Here is a 22,676-nt window from a genome sequence, read left to right as displayed (position 1 = left end):
TATCAGAGAGAGGGGGGGGAGAGAGCGAGCACAGGCAGACAGAATGGCAGGCAGAGGCAGAGGGAGAAGCAGGCTCCCCGCTGAGCAAGGAGCCCGACGTGGGACTCGATCCCAGGATGCTGGGATCATGACCCGAGCCGAAGGCAGCTGTTTAACCAACTGAGCCACCCAGGCATCCCTCAAGAAATTTTTAAACAGAGATTTTAAAGACCACATTCTCTGGGCATAATCTAATCACGCTAAAAGTATATACAAATGTAACAGGGCACCTGAGTGGCTGGCTCAGTGGGTTAAGCCTCTGCCTTCGGCTCAGGTCATGGTCCCAGGGTCCTGGGTTCAAGCCCCACATCAGGCTCTCTGCTCATCGGGGAGCCTGCTTCCCCCTTTCTCTCTGCCTGCCTCTCTGCCTACTTGTGATCTCTGTCAAATAAATAAATAAAATCTTTTTTTAAAGGGGGGGGCACCTGGGTGGCTCAGTGGGTCGAAGCCTCTGCCTTCGGCTCAGGTCATGGTCCCAGGGTCCTGGGATCGAGCCCTGAGTCGGGCTCTCTGCTCGGCGGGGAGCCTGCTTCCGCTTCCCCCTCTCTCTCTGCCTGCCTCTCTGCCTGCTTATGATCTCTGCTTGTCAAATAAATAAATAAAATCTTAAATTAAAAAAAGGTATATACAAATGTAATTAAAACCAAACTTAATTACTTTGAAATTAGGAAACATATTCCTAAATAGATGATTTTTAAAAAAACCTAGAGATTATCTAAAAAGTAGGGGCACCTGGGTGGCTCAGTCATTAAGCAACTGCCTTTGGCTCTACTCATGATTCTAGGGTCCAGGAGGAATCCCCTGCTCCGCAGGAAGCCTGCTTCTCCCTCTCTAGCCTCCCTTGCATGTGTTCCCTCTCTCTCCCTGTATCTCTCTCTGTCAAATAAATAAATAAAATCTTTATAGAAAATTAAAAGTAGCAAAAAGGAGAATACTTTACATCAATATCTATGAAATCCAGCTAAACCTGTACTCAAAAGAAAATACATGCTTTAAATTTTTTCAATATTAAAGATAAGAAAGGGACTCAGTACTCATTTTCAAAAGTTTTTTTTTAAGGCAAACCAAAAGAACCTAGGAAAAAAGAATTAATATAAAAGCTGAAAAGAATGAAGAAGTCAAAACATAAGAGAAAGGATAATTACATCCAAAAGATGGCTCTTTAAAAAGATTTATAAACTATATAAAATTCAATAAAACAAAACATGAGAGGGGGCAAAATACATAAGATTTGGAATGAGAAAGTAACACAACTACAACTCCAGAGGATTTTAAAAGAATAATGCAAATCTATCATGCGTTTAGAAAGTGGGCAACAAACTGGGCAACAAAAAAACCCCAATTTCCAAAGATGGAATTAACCCCAATTTCCAAAGATGACGTCTTCAGATAAGATGTCAAAACTTCCTCTGACCCTATACATTAAGTGAAACTACAGTGTTATCCATGTTTTCCTTTAATAAAACAATGTGAAAATCTGGGGGTATATTTGAAGTAAAATTATTCCATAGCAGAAGGAGGTACTGAGATGCAATGTCTGGTTAAGATGGGATACAAAGAAACAATACCACTCAGCGAACCCTATATACCTTAAAGTCAAATAAAATAAAGATGGTAAGAACATACATTTTCTATTATTCATTTGTTTAAAAATATTTATTGACTACCTGTACACTTTTGATAAAAATACTCCTACCAACAACCTTAAGGAAATACAGTTTTCCTCTGGGGATAAACTAAACAAGGAAATTCTCACTAGAGAAAACCATTAAGAGGTTTAAGATTTTTAAGACCATTAAGTTACTTACAACTGCAAACTCATCTCTGTCAAGCATTCCATCATGATCAATGTCACTCAACTCCCAAACCTTAAAAACAGAAGAATTGACAAAGATTAATGCTCTTTCATTTCATGTGGTACCTGTAAACAGCAAACATTTAAATCGGGGGGAAAGTTTTATCTAAACATTAAAATATCTATTCTCAGAGAAATCTCACTTTTGCTGAACATTTCATTAAATCATTATTACATTCTATATTAACATTATTGGAAAAAGTGGTAATTCTTAAAACAAGTATTTTTAAATAAAAATTCCTTACAAAAATTTAAAGAAAATATTTGTTTCTTTCAAATAAGAAAACAATTATGTACACAGCACTTTAAACAGCTACAATGCTTTTTCACAAACATCTCTCAGTACTCCATGTGGCACTATGAACCAGCTTTTAGACATGAGGAATATGATTTAGTTAGGATCACACAACCATTATTAGGTTATAGAATCAGTATTCAACATAAAGATTTCCAACTAAGTCCATTATTTTTTTCCATACAGAATCTCCAAGTGACCAAAAGATATATCCAGTGAATATTAATTATGAACCAGCTAATGTCCAGGGCTTACAAGGGAAAAATAAATCTAAAAGGACCTAGTAGATTTGGTTTAAATGCAGAGTAAATTCCATACCTTAGATCAGCTATAAAACTATGTCATATCCTTGAAAATAAGATATTTAAGTCATTCAACAAAATTTTACTTGGGACAGGAAGAGAAAGTAACGGACTGGAATAGAGATAAACAAGTGTCTGGTCATTAAGTGCCTTGCAGGAATTTAGACTTAACCCTAAATGCATTAGGAAGCTACTAAGAGGGTTAGTTCCAAGTAAAAAAAAAAAAATAACAGGATTATATTTATAGTTTAGAAATCTCATACTGATCACACAGCAGAGAAATGATTAATGAGAAACAATACTAGGAAATGGCTTTTAAATTTTTATTGAGCACCTAATCTATAACACCGATCCAGTAGTACTACTACTGATGATATGGTGGTAAAGTCACGATCACCATCAGCATCACAGTAGCTAGCATCAAAGAATATGCACCAAGCACTGTACTGAATATATACATTATCACATTTAATCCTTACAAGCCTATAAAGTGGCAATTGTGCTCATCTGAAATATAAAAAACTGATACATGGTTTTCTGATGATTCACCCAAGGTCACACACCTAAGAAATGGTGCAGACAGGATTTGACACCATGTATTCTGACCAAGAAAGGGATTAAAGAAATGGCTGGAGGGTTAATGAGAGCAGATGAGGTTTGAAGTACAAAGAGACCCAGAGAGAAATCAGTATGGAAACAGTCCAAGAGTAGGGAAAGCCCAGCTGAAGTTGGTGATCATGAAATTATGATGATACCAATTTTATTAGACTCTCAGCAGTCCATATGCAACCACACAGAAGGCACATAATTAGCTTAACACAAAGCTGGATTTTCACCAGGTCAGAAGAAAGGTTAGAACACATGGCAAAGGGAGCCAAAGATATCAGCATCAAACTGTGAATTAAGTTGGTTGAGGAAAAATATTAATTTGAAAAATAGAGAAAGTAAAGGACTCTGAGACTTAAAGGTCTTTGACTTAAAGTCAAAGAATTAGTCTTCCAAGTACTTATGAAAGAGATCTAGAAAAATGAGAAGCTCTATTTACAGAGTAGGACAAATGATTTCAGAGATGAAACTATTCCTTATGGCAAGGCCCCATGATACAGCTATGAAGTAGGTAGCAGATACAAAATAATGGTGGTCCCTAGAAATTAAATCAAGGAATTGGGAAGTCAGAGCATACAGTACAAAGAAAAAAGGACCTACTCAAAGGGCTTATATATGTAACTAATTCCAAGCACTTATACTTTAGAGGGAATGTCAAATAAAATTAATTGGCAATTATTTTATATATTAAATCAGAACACAAAAAACTCTGTAATAATATAATTTCAAAATAATGCCTAATTATTTTTTAACAATGAGCTATAAATGCTCCTGGTAGATACAAAAGTAAGATACATGAAGATTACATTTAGAATTTAATAATATCTTACTCTTCCAAGGATATCCACAGGTAACTTAGAGTTGAGCAACACTGGTTTCACTTTATCACCAGAGAGAAATCCATTCACCGGGCTTAAACTATCGAAAATTGCATCATACTTGGCCTTGTCTTCAGACTATAATATAAAAAAGATCACAAGTTAAATAGTGGTGATACGCATTTAACTCAAGTTATAAAAATCAAATCCTCAAAGAACAGGCAACATATCCTTAAAATTATTTAAAAAATAGTTTTTGCAGGTGCCTGGGTAGCTCAGTCATTAGGTCTGCCTTCAGCTCAGGTCATGATCCCAGGGTCCTGAGATTAAGCCCCACATTGGGCTCCCTGCTCAGCAAGAGGCCCGCTTCTCCCTCTCCCATTCCCTGTTTCTGTTCCTTCTCTCTCTCTCTCTAATAAATAAAATCTTTTTTAAAAATTGCTTTCATCAAAAATTATTATAAATAACAATTTAAAAGTTACACAAGAGTCCAGTATCCCTTCCATTTCTTTCATAGCTCGAACACTGTCTGTTTTTCTACTGTGAGCTTCATGGAAAAATTTTAGAATGATAGGAAGGGCTTTGAGAGGAGTATCTAGTCCAACCCTCTCACTTAAATCCATAGCAAGGAAATAACTTTTGTGAGAACACACAAGCTAGTTAGTGATATTCTATGACTTTCTCAACATGGTATTAGTTACATTTCAAACTCAGATTTTAAAAAGAAAATAACCACCATAGGAATAAACATCAAGCTTCCCCCATTTTTCCCAAAGCAAGAATTCCTTTTCTTATTGATAACAGTACATTCCCTAAAATCCTGGGAAGTTACATGGATAACATAAAAAACTACTGTTCAGGGGTGCCTGGGTGGCTCAGTGGGTTAAGCCTCTGCCTTCGGCGCAGGACATAATCTCAGGGTCCTGGGATCGAGCCCCACATCCGTCTCTCTGCTCAACAGGGAGCCTGCTTCTCCCCCTCTCTCTGCCTGCCTCTCTGTCTTCTTATGATCTCTGTCAAATGATGAATAAAATCTTAAAAAAAAAAAAAAAAAAAAACTACTGTTCATGGAGCACCTGGGTGGCTCCATCTGTTGAGAGTCTGACTCTTGATTTCTGCTCAGGACATGATCTCAGGGCTGTGAGATCAAGCCCCATATTGAGCCTCAAGTTGGGCTCCATACTCGTGTTGGGGGGGGGTCTGCTTGAGATTCTCTCCCTCTGTCCCTCCCCCTGCTTGTATGTGCGCTCTTTCTCTCTCCCTCTAAAATAAATAAAATCTTAAAAAAAAAAAAAATTATTGTTTATGATTTGCCCAAGGCCAGATCCCTATACTTTTTTTATAATTAGTTAATTAATTAATTAATTAGTTGTGTTCACACAAGCATACACAAACATAAAAACCAAATGACTTTCTGACAAACTGTACATATTTATTAAAGATCATCTGATTCTAATATTATTTAAAAATTACAATGTTAAAAATCTGATAACATAGTTATAACTAGTGTGATGTCTCCAAATAGATACAATGCAAAATACCCACTTCAGAAAAAGATTTCATATAGAATTTTTAGTTTTAGAGCCATAAAGAAAATTATCTAGTTAACCACAATTTTTGAACAGGAAATAATACCAGTGAGGTAAACTACCTATTCATGAAATAGGATTATGACATAATCATTTTTAGTTTATACTATAACAGAAATGAGATTAAGCCATACTAATTGTCACAGAATGACAAAGATCTCTTGAAAGATTTCTTTTATCAGTATTTCCCTAGAGTAAAAATGAAAGTCTCATGCAGATTACAACAGATTTTGGAAATAGGGGACAAGGATTATGTGGGTAGGAAGCAAAGCAGTGGTAAGGAAAAAGTAGTTTAAAAGTTTACTCACTTTTACAGCCCATGGGAGCTCAGCGACAGAAGATCCACTGATTAGCAAAGGACTACTGGTATCATGCTAAAAAGGACAATAGAGCACATGAAGAGCTGAAAACCTCACATCAATAAACAACAAAGAAAACGTGGTCTTGGATTTAAATACATTCATACAAAATTTGGAACTCAAACCACACAGGACACTATTCTACATTGACTCTATTAGACTTTTATCTAAATACAAATGAAACAAAAACAAAGATATCTGAGTTAGCTGCATAAATGATATTAGAGCACTAACTGAAACATTTAAGTGTTATAGAAGAAATCTTATTACAACTGATATCAAGATAAAGATACCTCAATGTAACAAAAATATTTGTGACCCTGTTAACTGATGACTTTTTCCCAACACTATTTAAGGAAAGCAAACCGGGACAAGAACCCAACTTAAGATTTCTTAAGTTACAAGTACATGAACCTATTAACAGCATGCCCAAGTTGTTCTTGTAGAGACAGATGGATATATTTGAAACATTTTTATAACATAGTTAGGAAACAAATCCCTAAATTAACCCTCTGATTCCATGCCTAAACTTACAAATGCAGAAATTTTCAAAACTGAAGTTAAATTCATAATACTCAGACCAAATACTTTTAAAAATACTGAATTTAGAAACAAGTAAGAGCCACAGCACTTGGGTGGCTCAGTCTGTTAAATGTCTGCCTTCAGCTTAGGTCATGATCTCAGGGTCCTGGGATCAAACCCTGTGTCAGGCTCCCCACTCAGCAGGGAATATGCTTCTCCCTCTCCCTCTCCCTTAACTCTCCCTCCAAATCGTGCTCTCTCTCACTCTCTAAATAAATAAATAAAATCTAAAACAACAAAAAAAGTAAGAGCCATGAAACTTCTGAAAAGGGGTCAGGGTAGGGAGGACTAACCCTAACAGATGTAAAAACAAATTACCAAATAGGATAATTAAAACAGTACAAGAAGAACATATGGATAAACAGATAAAAAAGAACAGAAAAATCCAAAAAGAAATCAAAATACAAGACTGAGGTGGCATTTCAAATCAGTAAGGAAAAGACTGGTTATTCAATAAACTGTATTAGGTCTATAAAGTAGCCATCTTGAAAAAACATAAATTTGAATCCATATTCATACTTGATATCAAGACTAACATAAATGTGGGACACCTGAGTGGCTCAGTCGGTTAAGCATCTGCCTTTGACTCAGGTCATGATCCCAGGGTCCTGGGATGGAGTCCCACATCCAGCTCCACGCTCAGCAGGGAGCCTGCTTTTCCCTCTGCCTGTTGCTCCTTCTGCTTGTGCTCTTTCTCTGACAAACAAATAAATAAAATCTTAAAAAAAAAAAAAGACTAACATAAATGTGTAAAAAGAAATGATTAAAAAAAATTAAATCCTAGTAACACTTACATAAAGAACAATGACCTCCTTATGGGGAAAAAAAAAACAAACACACACCACAATGTCAAAAGACAAATGACAAATTGGGGGGAAAAAAAGTGTGTGTGTGTGTGTGTGTGTGTGTGTGTGTGTGTGTGTGTTAGAGTGTAGCCTCTAGAATTTAATTTTAAAAAAAGACTAATAACCTAAGAAAAATAACAAAAGCTTTAAACAGACATTTCACATAAAGGTAATATAAATGGCTCATAAGTGTGAGAAAAACTACTCAAATTCACTCTATAAAACAAAATGGGCAAATTAAAACTACACTTAATGTTCCATTTATCACTTCTCAAATTGACAAGGTTCAAAAAGTTTAACAGTATGTTAGCAAAAGTGCACTCAACCAACTGATGGAGGGACTGTGAATGAGTACAACCACTATGGAAGGCAAATTGATATTATATATGAAAATTGTTGGGCGCCTGGGTGGCTCAGTGGGTTAAGCCGCTGCCTTCGGCTCAGGTCATGATCTCGGGGTCCTGGGATCAAGTCCCGCATCGGGCTCTCTGCTCAGCAGGGAGCCTGCTTTCCCTCTCTCTCTCTCTCTGCCTGCCTCTCCATCTACTTGTGATTTCTCTCTGTCAATAAATAAATAAATCTTTAAAAAAAAAAAAAAGAAAAAGAAAATTGCACAAATGAACAAACTTCTGAAACAGCAATTCTACTTCCGAAAATATGCACATATATTTCTGTACATGCAAAACGACACATATCCAATGTTATTATTCATTGCAGCATTTAAAAAAATTTTAATAATAAAATATTAGGAATAAGCTAAAAACCTATCAATAGGAAGTTAAATTATGGTAGAGGGGAGTGTGGGGGTGATAGGTTAAACAGGTGATGGGGATTAAGGAGGGCACTTGCTGTAATGAGCACCTGCATAGTATGGTATGGAAGTGAGAATCACTATATTGTATACCTGAAATATTATGCTGTATGTTAATTAACTGGAATTTAAATTAAAACTTTAAAAATTTTATATAAATAGAAGCAACTATAAAAAAGAATAAAGATGCTTTTATGTAAAGATCTCTAAAACATATTACTAAAAGGGTACAGAATTGTATTTATTAATTATATACTACTATCAATTTAAAATGAGGAACTGGGAATTTATATTTCTTTATATACACATATAATAAGTCTGGAAGGATATACAAGACACTAATAACAGCAGTAGCCATTAAGAAAGAAAATCAGGTAGCTGGGTGATAGCGGTTAGGGGAATTACTTTTAATATGGCAATTCTAATTTTTTAAAATTTTTAAATCATGTAGTATTTTTTTTAATTAAATAAAATTTAAATTTAAGATCATTTCTTACAAATCTTGGTGGAGGGACAGCCAGGTTCAAGCTACTCAGTGAAACCTCCAATCCATTCTGGGCACATGCCACAAGACGCAAAGCCACAAAGAATTCCTGAGAAAGAGAAGCATGAAGTTAAGTGCATTACCTATCTATCCATCCATCCATCCACACAATTATAATATGAAAATATAAAACAATCCATAATTACTCCAAGATCTTTATGTAGCAACAAATTTAACAGCACATTTGCCTGAAAACATTTGCTTTAAAATTAAGAAAAAAATCTATGTACAAAGATGTTCCTAACATTATAAATAGAAAAAAGTATTAATAAATGGGAAAATACTTAAATGAACTGTGATACATACAGATAGTAGAAATTATACGGAATTAACACATGCTTCAAAAATATTTAAGTATCATTTAAATGAGGAAAAAGAGTCTGGAAAAAAGCCTAGAAGAAAATAACAACTGAATGTTATCAAAAGTCATCTCTGAATTTAAGATGATAAATTCTGAAACTGGGCCAATCACTGATGTGACTCAACCACTGCTATTCCAGGAAAGCTACAGAGAATACAGAGCTACTGTGCAGCATCTAAAACAATTACACAACTGCCTGAATTCAAAATACGTGTAAATCTCTCCCAAAGGTCCTTGGATTTTTGGCATTTGAAGCCTCTAAATAAATGCAGAGATATTTCAGCTGAGTTAAAGTCAGGTATGGGAAAAGACATAACAAATACTTTTACTCCAGTTATAATCACTTACAACTTAGTATAGTTGTTGATGCAATCAACCCTTCACCACTTTGCTCAAACCACCTATACCCTTCTTTGTCTGCTTTCTACAATACCTTGCCTTCATTCACAAAATCTTGCAAAGATGGTTATTTCAAGATCTCCCCTTCCCTTTTCATTCACGTATATCCAAAGTTATTATACAATCTTATATTATACCCAAAGCTTATTATACAAAGCTTTTATACAATTTGACTTCAACTCCCACCATTAGCCAGAGAAACCACTGTCTATGTCACAAATAACCTCTCAGCTACCAAACACAATAGCCTCAAAAAACCCAAACAAACAAAAAACCCTGCCTCATCCTGCTTATTCTTTTGGCAGTCTGGACATGATAACTCCCCAGAAACTCTCCCCCATCAACATAGCTTCATAAAACTCTCCTACTTTTCCTCTGACCCTTCAAGTCTCTTCTCTTGCAGTCAATGCCTCCTCCAACCCCTAAATGCTGGTATTCTAGGGTGCCTAGGTGGCTCAGTCTGTTAAGCAACTGACTTCAGCACAGGTTGCGACTGAGCCCATGCCTCAGACTCCGTGTTCAGCAGGGAATCCGCTTCTCCCTCAGCCCCTCCCCCTTCATTTGCATGCTCACTTGCTCGTGCGTGCTCTCTCTCTCAAATAATTAAAATCTTAAAAATAAATAAATAAATAAATGCTGGGTATTCTAAGTACTCCAGCATCAACCTTCTCTCCTTTCTCATTCTATGAGAGATTCAATTACTCTTAAGTAATCAGGTCCACCCCCATAGTATGGATATGTTCTGAAGTGAAATAGTCCTCCTACATTAAATTCTAGTTCTGCTACTTAAAGTTGTGAGGCCATGGGCAAGTTAAATAAAATTTTCCTGCAAAATTTTTCTAATACCTACCTTGCCATGTATTATGAGGAACAAAATAAAAACCATACTATAGAAAGAAAACACCTACTGTCATTTTTGGCACACAGAAACTCAAAAAATATTGGTTTCTTTCCTTTCTTTCATGTTAATTCAAAAATCTTTTTCTCCAATGCAAACATCAAAGTTTAACTGCAGACCCACAAATCCAGCCACCTGGATTTAACAAAGACAACTCAAACTCAACATCCAAAGTCCAGGAATATCAGTGAAGAATTTATTATACTACAAACTCATGAAGTCAGGTACTACATCACATTCACCTCTGCATTTCCAAAGCCTGATTCAAAATAGGTACTCAGGGTGCCTGGGTGGCTCAGTTGATTGAGCAACTGCCTTCGGCTCAGGCCACGATCCTGGAACTCCGGGATCGAGTCCCGCATTGGGCTCCCAGCTCCACGGGGAGTCAGCTTCTCTCTCTGACCTTGCCTCTCATGCTCTCTCTCACTGTCTCTCTCTCAAATAAATAAATAAATAAACAAAACAGGTACTCAACAAATATTTGCTGACTGAATGTACACGACCTTGGCTGCTCATATTAAGTTAGTTTTCCTATGTCTCCAATGGACCAACTGGCTCTCCTGCCCAGGGTTTCCAATCTACAAGCTAACCCTAGAATCTTAATTTAAATTTAATGAATCTTAATTAAATTTAATCTTAATCTTAATCCAATTAAAAGACTGGATATTCTGACCCTCTCATCTAAATTTCCCATCCCTTTTTTAAGTATGATGCTGCTTCAGCTATCCCATATGGGGGAATTAACTTTGAGTAGCAGTGCTTAGCCAATGTATCAGCATGCAGCAAGCTTTGAATTCAATCCTGTGGACCTCTGAAACAAACTGAATGAACTTCAAAGTACACTGATGGTGTTCAATACCTATAATCGTTTCACGTATTTCTAGCCTAGGGTATACTTATGGCATATAAACCATTTTTTGATGTATATGCCAAGTAAGACCTAGACCATAACACTCACAAGTAAGTATACTGTACAGGTAAGAAACTGAGTATGTTGAAAAAGGTAATGGTATTAGAAAGTATAGTCTTTGAGGAGTGCTTAAGACATCAGAGTAGGGCCTTCATGAATGGAATTAGTGCTTTAAGGGTCCAGAAAGATCCCTCGCCACTTCAGCCTTGTAAGGATACTACAAGAAGTTTGCGACCAAGAAAACAGTCCTCACCCAAACATATTAGCAGCCTGATCTTGTATTTTCAGCCTCCAGAAATGTGAGCAATAAATTTCTGCTATTTATAAGCCATCCAGTCTGTGTTATCCTGTCAGAGAACCCCCAACAGACTAAGACATTCCAGGAGAACAACGTCACCAAATGATCACTAACTAAACTTTGGGAATCACTTACTTTAATGTCTACTGAATTGGAAATATTTTCCACTATATTGCTGTAACACTTGCCCTTGAAAACCCTAATGTTTTCAATTGTAAATTGAATTCAACTGGTAAAAAAACAATTCCTAGTTTAAAATTAGAAAAAAAATCTTGGTTTTTATTCTGAAGCACTCAAAAAATTTCTCATATATATCTCTGAATCTTACTTGTTTGTTCAGGATTCCTTTGCCATTTGTGTCAGCTAAATCCCAAATCTGAAATTCAGGGGAAAAAAAAGTCAATGTATATTTTAAACAAAAAGCGTCTTAAAGATAATAAATTAAATCCCTGTAATATACAATTTCATTCTTTTTGGTCCTCAGATTTAAGAATCATAGAATTAAAAGTGGGAAGAAACCATAGTTATTTAGTGCAACCCTACACAAAGATACTAAAACCCAGTGAGATACTTACTCAAGAACATTTAAGGCATCAAGGAAAGAAGTGAAACCCAGGTTCTAACTTCTAAGTCCAATGTCTTTTTCATTAAGACAGGTTCTAACTCCAAATCTAATGTTCTTTCTACTAGAACCTACTAACTTGATTTTAGATCCATATTAAGATGATCTTCTTATAGTTCATGTTTATTTGTGATTATAAATTATAAATTTATAATAAATAGTATTAATATCATGTATAAGGATTCACCACGAGAGGGACTTCCCACTTCTTGTTACTCTTTTCTAAGCCTCTTATCCCCAACTCTATTCACCACAGATTAAACACAGTTAGAGACAGTTGTAATAGAGGAAGCAGAGATAGAGCCAACTCTGAGGGGGTGGCAAGGTTCCCAGGCTGCACTGTTTTTCCCCACAATACCCAAATGTACTATTACTTCCTCATTTTATCTCACTAAAAAGTAATTCATTTTCTAAAAATCTGAAAAACACCTTACTTTTCACAAAAGGGTAAATCACAGAACCACAAATTCCCTCCATTGCATTACTATAATTGCTTCAATGATTCAATTCTTACTTCTAAGTTTCTTGATGTTATCATTCTAAATTTGCATCCAATTTATTTATACCACTACATAAATATTCATTATAATCTAGTTGAAATGAAAAAACACTACCTTTCCAAGAATCAGGTCTGGAAGCCCTGATCTTTTCAGAAAAACAGCAGCATCAGAAGCCAATACCCTTCCAGTATTGCCTGTATCAACCTGAAAAGATACAAACTGTAAGTTGACAAAAACCACAAAGACAAAATTATCATCATTTACCTGCCTTCCTCCCTGTGACTTAGGAACTGGCTTTTTCAAAAAGGGAACAGGAATCTTTTGACTAACAAAAGCCAAGAAATATATGGAGAACCACATGAGTAGAATACCATCTCAACAGCACTGGTCATTTACAGTTTTTTTTAATCACACCCATTATACAAATGGGAAAACTGAAGCTCAGAGGAAGTATACCAAAATTAGTGGAGTCACAATATTAATATTTATCTTCTAATTCCAAGTCTTCTATAGGTGCCATTTAAATTCTAATAAACTTGGAGCACCTGAGGGCTCAGACAGTTAAGCGTCTTCCCTCAACTCAGGTCCTGGAATCAAGCCCCACATTGGACTCTGCTCAGCGGGGCATCTGCTTCGCCCTCTCTCTCTGTCCCTCCTCCTACTCATGCTCTCTCTCTCAAATAAATTTAAAAATAAATAAATACATAAATAAATTCTAATGAGCTTAATAGAAGGAAAAGCTTAATAGAAGGAAAAGGGCCTAATTTCCTGGAAAGGTCTTTTGACAGAGGAGAATAGCTGTATATGTTATCTGTTTTTATTCAAACATCTTTAAATCATTAACTTCTGCTTTTATACTTATTCTTAGACACTGCAACAATTAAAAAAAAAAATCAAAGTAGTATCAGCTCAAAAACCAGCAGTGATTCCGTAATAAACTTAAGGAAATGTTTTTTAAATCCTTAAGTTCCTAAAGTGCATTAACAGAAACACATCATTTTAATTTATAGGGATTTTCCTTTAAAACAGAAAACAGCTCAAAAAATGACTGTCACTTCCATAAAGATTTCCTAAAGTAAAATTGTTTGTTAAAAATGAAAAGTAAATTTTAAAAAGTCATGGGAAAAGTAATACGATTCAAGGATATTTGTGAGCTAGCTGTTTTCCAGTTTAGTTAAAAGATTAAGTTTGTTGTAAACATTCACAAAGCATTCCAGACAGGCCAATCCCAGCGAAGACAGAGAAGAGAAATCCTTTCTTTTGAGTGCTGGAACACGGGATAAATCTGGCACTCAGGAGGAAAAAAAAAAAAAAAAAAAAAAAAAAAAGCCCAATCCAATTTGGAGTAACCAGGAAGTACAAAAAGGGTAGAGAAACCTGCCTCTAAAAACCTCCAGAACATGGGATGCCTGGGTGGCTCAGTGGTTTAAGCCTCTGCCTTCGGCTCAGGTCATGATCCCAAGATCCTGGGATCGAGCCCCACATGGGGCTCTCTGCTCACTGGGGAGCCTGCTCCCCACCCCCACCGCCCCTCTGCCTATTTGTGAGCTCTGTCAAATAAATAAATAACATCTTTTAAAAAAAAATCTCCAGAACTCCTTCTTCTTTGTCTACCCCCTGACTGGGGGGTTAGGATGGGGGACATCTATCCCTAGCATGACCTAAACAGAATGACCATCAAGGGAAACACTGATCAAACTCTCATGAAATATTTATGTATCATATTCCAATTTTACTATCTTCCATTCTTTTAGTTACTATAATAAATTTAAATAGCCACTTAGTCTCTGTCATGTACAGGAATTTCTGTTGTACTCTGACACTTGCCCAAAGGCTCTGCTGTACGCTACAGATTAGAATCTGTGTCTTCATCAAAGACAAAAAAAGACAGTTTCAGACCCTTGTGGAAAGAACTATTCCACATAACCTGAATTATTAACACTTCAAAACACAGACTTTTGGAAAAAGGCTTCTGAGCTGATATCACTTTAGATAACTCTCAGACTGTACTGGTCAACTAAGTCAGAATATCCAGAACTATGGAGTCTAGAAGTAGTTTTATTTCATGAAAGCAGACTCTTGACCCAAGATTCAGGGGAAGAAGAATTAATTACACAGGACTGAATACACACTGTTGAGGAATATTTAATTATGGTTACTAACTTGGAATTCTATTGGTATTATTTTTAATATTCTGTTTTCTAATGGATATGTAGAAAAGCCCTTTTTATCTCCTTATGTTATCTTTGGCCCTCAAATTAGTAGGTTCTGCTTTTGTAAAGTGAATGAAATAGCTTTCGATGGGATCTGATTTTCACTGATCCTTATGTTATCTTTGGCCCTCAAATTAGTAGGTTCTGCTTTTGTAAAGTGAATGAAATAGCTTTCGATGGGATCTGATTTTCACTGACTCTTCAAACCTCAAAAACAAATCTTTCAGTGGAATGTCCTTATTTTTATAGCAATATAGTTATTAACAGGTTAAATAATTTTTTCTCCTTTTTATCAGGATGCAGTTGAGTAAATAAACTGCACAAAATAAAGCCTATTTGAGAACAGTTATCTTTTATTCAGAAAGAAAGAGCTGCTATTAAGGAAAAAGGACTGACTTATGCAGAGACAATGTCTAGGAAACCCTCTCAAGAAAACTGGCCTGCAACCTGGTCTATAGGGTCCCAGTCTCAGTGACAGTAAAGCAAGGTTACTTAGCAGGCTAGGAACCTTAGCAGATATGGGAATCCTCAAGATGAGATAAATTCATTCAAATTCGTATGTACTGCAGACGAAAAATGGGAGGAAGAATTTCTAAGGTTTGGGTCCTAGTCTCAAGATAGAGGAAAAAATACCAAAGGCTTTAAAAAGTACAATCCAAGAATTCTTTAGAAATTTCATGTAGAAATTAATTCTCCAGGCTCTGAAGCTGTTATATAGTTGAGTGTATGTCTGTAGATTTGCAAGTCATACCCAAGGAGACTTATAATGGTTCATTAATAAACCTGCTATAATTATGTAAATAGTCAGGTCAAACTATAGCCTTTCCTGTGATCATGATCACAGATAAGGAGACTGTTAGGAAAAATGATCCAGTATTTGGAAATGTGCAAATGAGACTGTCTACACCCTCAACAGATTTGATGTATGACCCCCTCACTGACTTTTTATTCACTAGGCTCTTTTACACTAGGAGGAAAAGAAGTTAAATTTTAGAAACTGACAGCAATGCAATGATTCCTGTCCATATCAATAAATGAACTTTGTCTAGTGGAAAATATAAATCTCTACAACTCATATTCTCATTTTTACACTTTACTGTTCTTCCAGTAATTAGTTGAAGTAAATAAAATCCTTGACACATGTTCATTTCATATTTATATGAAAATCACAGTTTTAACTTTGTAAAAATTAAACTTAAAACATCTTTTTTTTAGGGCGCCTGGGTGGCTCAGTGGGTTAAGCCGCTGCCTTCGGCTCAGGTCATGATCTCAGAGTCCTGGGATTGAGTCCCGCATCGGGCTCTCTGCTCAGCGGAGAGCCTGCTTCCCTCTCTCTCTCTCTGCCTGCCTCTCCATCTACTTGTGATTTCTCTCTGTCAAATAAATAAATAAATAAAAATCTTTAAAAAAAAAAAAAAAATCTTTTTTTTAATAAATTTTATTTATTTATTTAAGACAGCGAGGATGCACGTAAGAAAAGGAGTGCAAGATGGGGAAGGGAAATGGGGGAAGGAGAAGAAAAAGCAGATTCCACTTTGAGTAGAGTCCCACGAGGTGGGGTGGGGGGAGAGCTCTATCTCACAAGCCTGAGATCATGACCTGAGTCAAAATCAAGAGTCAGCTGATTAACCAACTGAGCCCCCAGGCGCCCCTAAACTTTAATAAGTCTTAAAAACAACAGAAAAGCCATTCTTATTTGGCCTAAAATTAATTTGGATATTTATATCTAGATTAATGTATCTAATGTTATATGGATTTTATAATTTATCTAATGATATACATTATATAGATAGACAGACATTTAAGACAATTGAATGTTTGGGCTTAATTGTCTCTTCCCTTCATTCTTCTGATAGCTTGTCAAAAAGAATTAAGCAGGGACTCCTGGGTGGCTCATGTGGTTAAGCATCTGCCTTCGGCTCAGGTCATGAACCCCAGATCCTGGGATCGAGTCCCAATCAGGCTTCTTGCTCAGTAGGGAGCCTACTTCTACCTCTGCCTGCCATTCTCCCTGCTTATGCTCTCTCCCTCTCTCCCTCTGACAAATAAATAAATAAAATCTTTAAAACACACACACACACACACACACATAAGCAGTGAAAGTAGGAGGCTAAAGCACAAGAAACTGAAAACAAGACACATCAAATGTGTTCAGATGGGTAGTAATCTGCAAACACACCATCAAGATTTGAAAGTATTTTTATAGTTAATCTAGGACAACAAAGATACAAAAATCTTACCTGTCTGTAGTATTTTTCATATACAGGATTCCCACTTGATAACTAAAATAAATAAATAATTAGAAATTAAGTGCTATTCAATAATCTGTATTGGTATATTTACATTCTTTCAACAGATATTGGAAAAACAAAGATAAGTAAGAGTAAAATATACTTGATTTTGAAAAACAAAGATGAATAAGAATAAAATATACTTAGTTTCTTTTGAGGGAGAAGGGAAAGTGAAAAAAGGCAGTTATATGGATTATTAAGAATCAAGTAGACAAAATAAAACAAGAATTTTAAAATTATTTTTGATATCAAAACTTCTTTTCCTCATCCAAAATTTTACCAAGAAACCCAACAAATAACAAATGAGGGGTGAAATGTTTTGGTTAAAAAAGGTCCAAAGCTTTCAGCATGCATCTTCTACACAAGTATCCAAGGTCCCTATGAACACAATTCAAAAACATTTCAATAAAATAATCTAGTGAATACATAAACTGATATACAAAAAGATGGTATTTATATGATCAGACCTTAAACACTTGTAGGCAAGGAGTGCCATTCAATTCATACCACGGTTCAGAGTTCCCTGGTCAGCTAATAAACAGATTTACTATCTCATCTGAAAGGCAGCTTAGGAGTTTCAATGTCTGAAGGCTCAGGTTCACCTGACCACAAATATTTAAGAGTGTTCTGGAACCAGGAAGGGCATCCAAGAAGGCTCCACAGAAGTGACACCAGTGCAGGAATTTGAAATATGGCGGGGAAGGGGAGAGGGTGATTCTATATGGAGTAAGAGTATGCACAAAGCTTGCAATCAACAGAAATCTCAGTTACATTTGAGAAGCAGTAAGTCATTCTGAATGGTGACAGGAATTGGAGATAAGATTTTGAAGTTTCGTAGAAGACAACATAAGAAGGGATTCACATACCTTGGAAAAAGTAAAGAAAATGAGAATGGACAAAGGGGACAGATTCAAAACTTATTAATATAGTATTAGGTCTAGGTGATTACTTGTGAACAAGAAAAATAAGGTGGAAGGTAGAAGGCTACTTAGGAAATAATTTTAATGGACCCAGTAGAGGGGACCTGAACACCGGCAATGGCAGAAAAGAAGGGTATGATCTGAATAAATATTTGTAAGATAGATCTGACAGGACTCATTAACTAGATGAGCGGGCAAAAGAGGCTTAGATTGAAATGCAAAGATAAACAGGAAAAAAACATTCAAGCATCAAGGTGGGGCCTACAGCCTTAATGGGTATAAAACTGGATTCAAGAATCAACATTCAGGACACCTGGATGGCTCAGTGCATTAAGCATCCACTTGTGGCCCAGGTCATGATCTCAGGGTCCCATCACTGAGCCCTGAACTGGGCTCCCTGTTCAGCGGCAGGTCTACTTTGCCCCCTACTTGTGCCCTCCTCCCCCCCAACCCCCAGTTCATCCTCTCTCTTTCTCTCTCAAATAAATAAAAAATCTTTTTTAAAAAGATTTTATTTATTTGACAGAGAGAGAGAGAACAAGCAGGAGGAATGGCAGGCAGAGGGAGAGGGAGAAGCAGGCTCCCGCTGAGCAAGAAGAAGGTCTCGATCCCAGGACCCTGGGATCATGACCTGGGCTGAACGCAGCTGCTTAACCAACTGAGCCACCTATGCACCCCTAAATAAATAAATTTTTTTTTAAAAAATCAACATTAATTGAATACCAACTTTGAGAACACCTTATGCTACTAATACTTGAGAGCCACATAGTATCATTCCAATTTGCAAATAAAGAAACCTAGCATAAACCATAGTATCCTTGTGAGCCACATAGTATCATTCCAATTTGCAAATAAGGAAACCTAATGTGAAGATTAATTTTATGTGTCAATTTGGCTAAGCTAACCCAGTTGTTGGTCAAACACCCATCTAGATGTTACTCTAAAGGTAATTTTTAAATGTCATTAATATTTATAACAGTAGAATGAGTAAAATAATGTGGGTGGGCCTCATCCAATCAGTTGAAGGGCTTAAGAGAAAAGCCTGAAGTACCCTGAGGAAGAAGGAATTTTGCCTCCAGAAAGCCTTTAGATTCAGAAGCAACATCAACTCTTCCCTGGGTCCCCAGCCTAGCCTGCTGGCCTACCCTACAGATTTAGGATTTGCCATCACCCACAATCACATAAGCCAATTTCTTAAAATCAGTCAATCAGCATATTTGAATATGTGTCTATCCTGTTGGTCCTGTTTCTCTGGAAAACTCTCATACACCTAAACTCACAGAGGTTACTTACCCAAGCTGTTAAATGGCAAAGCCCAGAGTTAAACGCAGGTTTATCCCACTCCAAGTTCCACGCTCTTTTACAATGCTGCTTTCCATGCCTGGGTTTGCTCAGGAGAGTCTTACTTCATAATCTGTTGTCCCAGCATACCATTCAGCTTACCATTTGTCTCAGATTTTGCATTTTCTTAAATGAACTATTATTATTAGTCACTATATTAAAATAAACCACAATGGATTTAGTATACCTCTACTGTATATATCTAACTTCTGGCCAAAGTATCAACTAGTAGTGTAAGTGCTATCCACTTGAACAGGGATGAAATCTGAAAGAGAACTAGTAATAATTCCATCTTGCTTTTCCTGTTTCTTCACAGATATAGTATCACACCTTCTTTTCAACAAGAGCATGCAGAGACTCACTGAAAAGTATCCTCAGACACAAGCAACTTTAGACAGCTAACTCCTTATAACCTTGTGAGGTAGTGGAAAAGGTATTTGACACTGGTACTGCAGTGAAATGAAATTACAGAAAGCCTACAATTTGCAGCATCTGAATTTAGTGGAACATGTAAAATAATCGTAATTAGGGACAACTTTCATGATAAGATTTGTCTATATAAAAATATTTGTCAAAAAGAATAGCTTAATAGAGACAAAAATAAAAAACCCTGTAAAAATACTGGGGCTGACAAATTTATAATTTTCAGTAACAAAAAAATAAGAATTAAGACTATTCTCCACATATCAAATTTTTTCCTGAGATAACCAGATACATCACAACAGAGTTTATTAGCAATTAAAAATATTACTGGTTACAGAAAATAAACTCTAAAGGTTAACAACTACAAACCCTAATATGTAACTCTGAAAACAACAATTTCATGAAAAAATTTAAACTAGTTAAACTATACTGAAAAATAATTACATTGTTCAGCAAAGTATCAGTGATACCGTATCAGAGACAGGTGTGGCTAAGAAACTGCTAGAAAATGCGATTCCAAAAATAATTATTCTGGATGCATTTTTTAATATTGTGATAATCAATATAAAGATTTAACTCTGGGGATCTGGGTGGCTCAGTTGGTTAAGCAACTGCCTTCAGCTCAGGTCATGATCCCAGGGTCCTGGAATTGAGCCCCACATCAGGCTCCCTGCTCAGCAAGGAGCCTGCTTCTCCCTCTCCCTCAGCCTGCTGCTCCCCTTGCTTATGCATGCGCTCTCTCTCTCTCTGTTAAATAAATAAAATTCTTTTAAAAAAGACTTAATTTTATTATAATATAGTAAAAATGTTTTAGTAAATTTCATTTTTGAAAATTGTGTTTGACTAGAACTACTATACTGATCTACCAATGTAATCATTTTGATGCCCAGAAAAATGTACTTCAAAAAACCTCCAGAGTTGGGAGAAGGGGGTGGGGTTATGGACATTGGGGAGGGTATGTGCTTTGGTGAGTGCTGTGAAGTGTGTAAACCTGGTGATTCACAGACCTGTACTACTGGGGATAAAAATATATGTTTATAAAAAATAAAAAATTATTTTTAAAAAAACCTCCAGAATTTTATATATTTGTAAGTGTCCCTTTCATTCTCAAAAATGTCCGGGTTGAGTGAAAAATTACATACCCATCCTACTTTCAGATAAGAGTGAAGATACTTTGCTAGAGGAAGCAAATACCATCAATAATGAAGAGGTAATTTTTAAAGATAATTCAGCTGAATTTTTAGGACCCGGTGGGAAGGGAGAAGGAGGGGGGAAATCTCATACACAGGAAAGAAATTCTGAGCTCCAAACTGTACTTTATTAATCATCACAATACAGACTCATTGGTTACTACATAAACACATTTGAGAAGGCATTAGCTTAGTGTTCTAAAGTACACCCTGTGCTGATTAGTATACTAATAGGATACAGCTAAGTGAGAATGGAAAAAGCCATCCAAATTGCCAATTCACTCAAGGAAAAAAAAAAAAAAAACCAGTGTTTTCAGCTTGTCTCAGTAAAAATATTTTTTCCTGAAATATGATCATTTTAGATCAAAAAGAAATCACAGATACATAACACTAACAATGAATGCAGAGAGAAAAAAATTTGAAAGGCATAGCTAAAATGGTAATGTGATTATCTCTGAATAATGGGATTATAAATTACTTTTACATTCTTCATTATACTACTCTATTCTCTGAAAATTTTTTATAAAAATCATTTCCTATTTTTTTAAAAGATTTTATTTATTCATTTGAGAGAAAGAGCACAAGCATGGGGAGAGCAGAGGGAAAGGGAGAAGCAGGCACCCCGCTGAGCAGGGAGCCCCACACTGGGCTTGATCCCAGGACCTGGAGATAATGACCTGAGTCGAAGCCAAGTGCTTAACCATCTGAGCCACCCAGGTGCCCCAAGCATTTCCTATTTTTTATAATTAAAATAAAACAATAAAGCTATTTTCAATTTGAGGAAAAACACAAAAATCCCAAAATTTGAAGTCAGTATTCAAAATCACCTACGAATTTTTAGCATCTAAATTATTTCTAAAGGAAAACTTAAAGTTGTCAAAATAAAAATCTGACCTTTTAAAATTCTAACATTATTATTAAAAGCAAATATAATAAATTCTTACTAGCTGCCACAAAGTAAAATATTCATAAGCAGTAAGAATTCCTTCTAAAGAGTCAGTAGCTATTTATTACTACTCTGAAAAAATGTTAAGTGTTTATAAATAATAAATATTAGAAAGCAAACAGTTTAAAAAAAAAAAAAAAAACCTCAAGTTTTGGTATCAAATGGGCCTAGATTCAAAGTCCATTCCACTGCTTCTTAGATGATCTTGAACAACTTACCTCTTTATAAAGCCTATCTCCTGGTTAAGCACCAGACTTCAGCTCAGGTCATATCTCAGGTTCTGGGAATCAAGCCCCGCATCACGCCACATGGAATTCACTACTCAGCAAGGAATCTGCTTGCCCCTCTGCCTTTCCTCCTGCTCCTGGATGCACACTCTCTCTCTCTCTCTCTCTAATAAATAAAAAATAAAATAAAAATTCTGTCTCCTTATCTTGAAGTGCTAGTAATATCTATTTCTCATAAGTCTTGTATGAATTAAATTAATTGAAATAAATAGATGGCTACTTGTTTCCTAATACCCTTTCTTCTCTTCTTTCAGAATAATACCCCTAAGCTTTACCTGGACATGTGGACACCTAACTAAAGCTCCATTTCCCAGCCTCTCTTACAATCCCAGTTCTCCTCAATGGAATAAGAAAGAAAATAATGTGTCCAACTCCAGGTTCATGCACCTACAGGGAAGGAAAATGTTTTCTACCTCCTAGCCCTCCCAGTTT

General features: G+C 36.0%; 1 protein-coding gene across 3 annotated transcripts in view; it reads right to left on the bottom strand.

Moving 5' to 3' along the window:
- Positions 1–22,676, bottom strand: part of EPS15 (epidermal growth factor receptor pathway substrate 15) — a 144,303-nt gene that overhangs the window by 96,451 nt on the left and 25,176 nt on the right. For all 3 annotated transcript variants that reach the window (XM_032360898.1, XM_032360897.1, XM_032360896.1), the window contains exons 2-8: positions 17,087–17,128; positions 12,748–12,837; positions 11,840–11,887; positions 8,599–8,694; positions 5,813–5,878; positions 3,928–4,053; positions 1,848–1,907 (exon numbers count right to left, since the gene is read on the bottom strand). In XM_032360898.1, the coding sequence (XP_032216789.1) occupies positions 1,848–1,907; positions 3,928–4,053; positions 5,813–5,878; positions 8,599–8,694; positions 11,840–11,887; positions 12,748–12,837; positions 17,087–17,128 (528 nt within the window). The remainder of the gene's footprint in view (positions 1–1,847; positions 1,908–3,927; positions 4,054–5,812; positions 5,879–8,598; positions 8,695–11,839; positions 11,888–12,747; positions 12,838–17,086; positions 17,129–22,676) is intronic.

Source organism: Mustela erminea, chromosome 10 (genome assembly GCF_009829155.1).
Source record: "Mustela erminea isolate mMusErm1 chromosome 10, mMusErm1.Pri, whole genome shotgun sequence".
NCBI classification, from domain to species: Eukaryota; Metazoa; Chordata; class Mammalia; order Carnivora; family Mustelidae; genus Mustela; species Mustela erminea.
The sequence above is the reverse complement of the archived record's forward strand: the minus strand, read 5'-3'. Positions and strand labels throughout refer to the sequence as shown.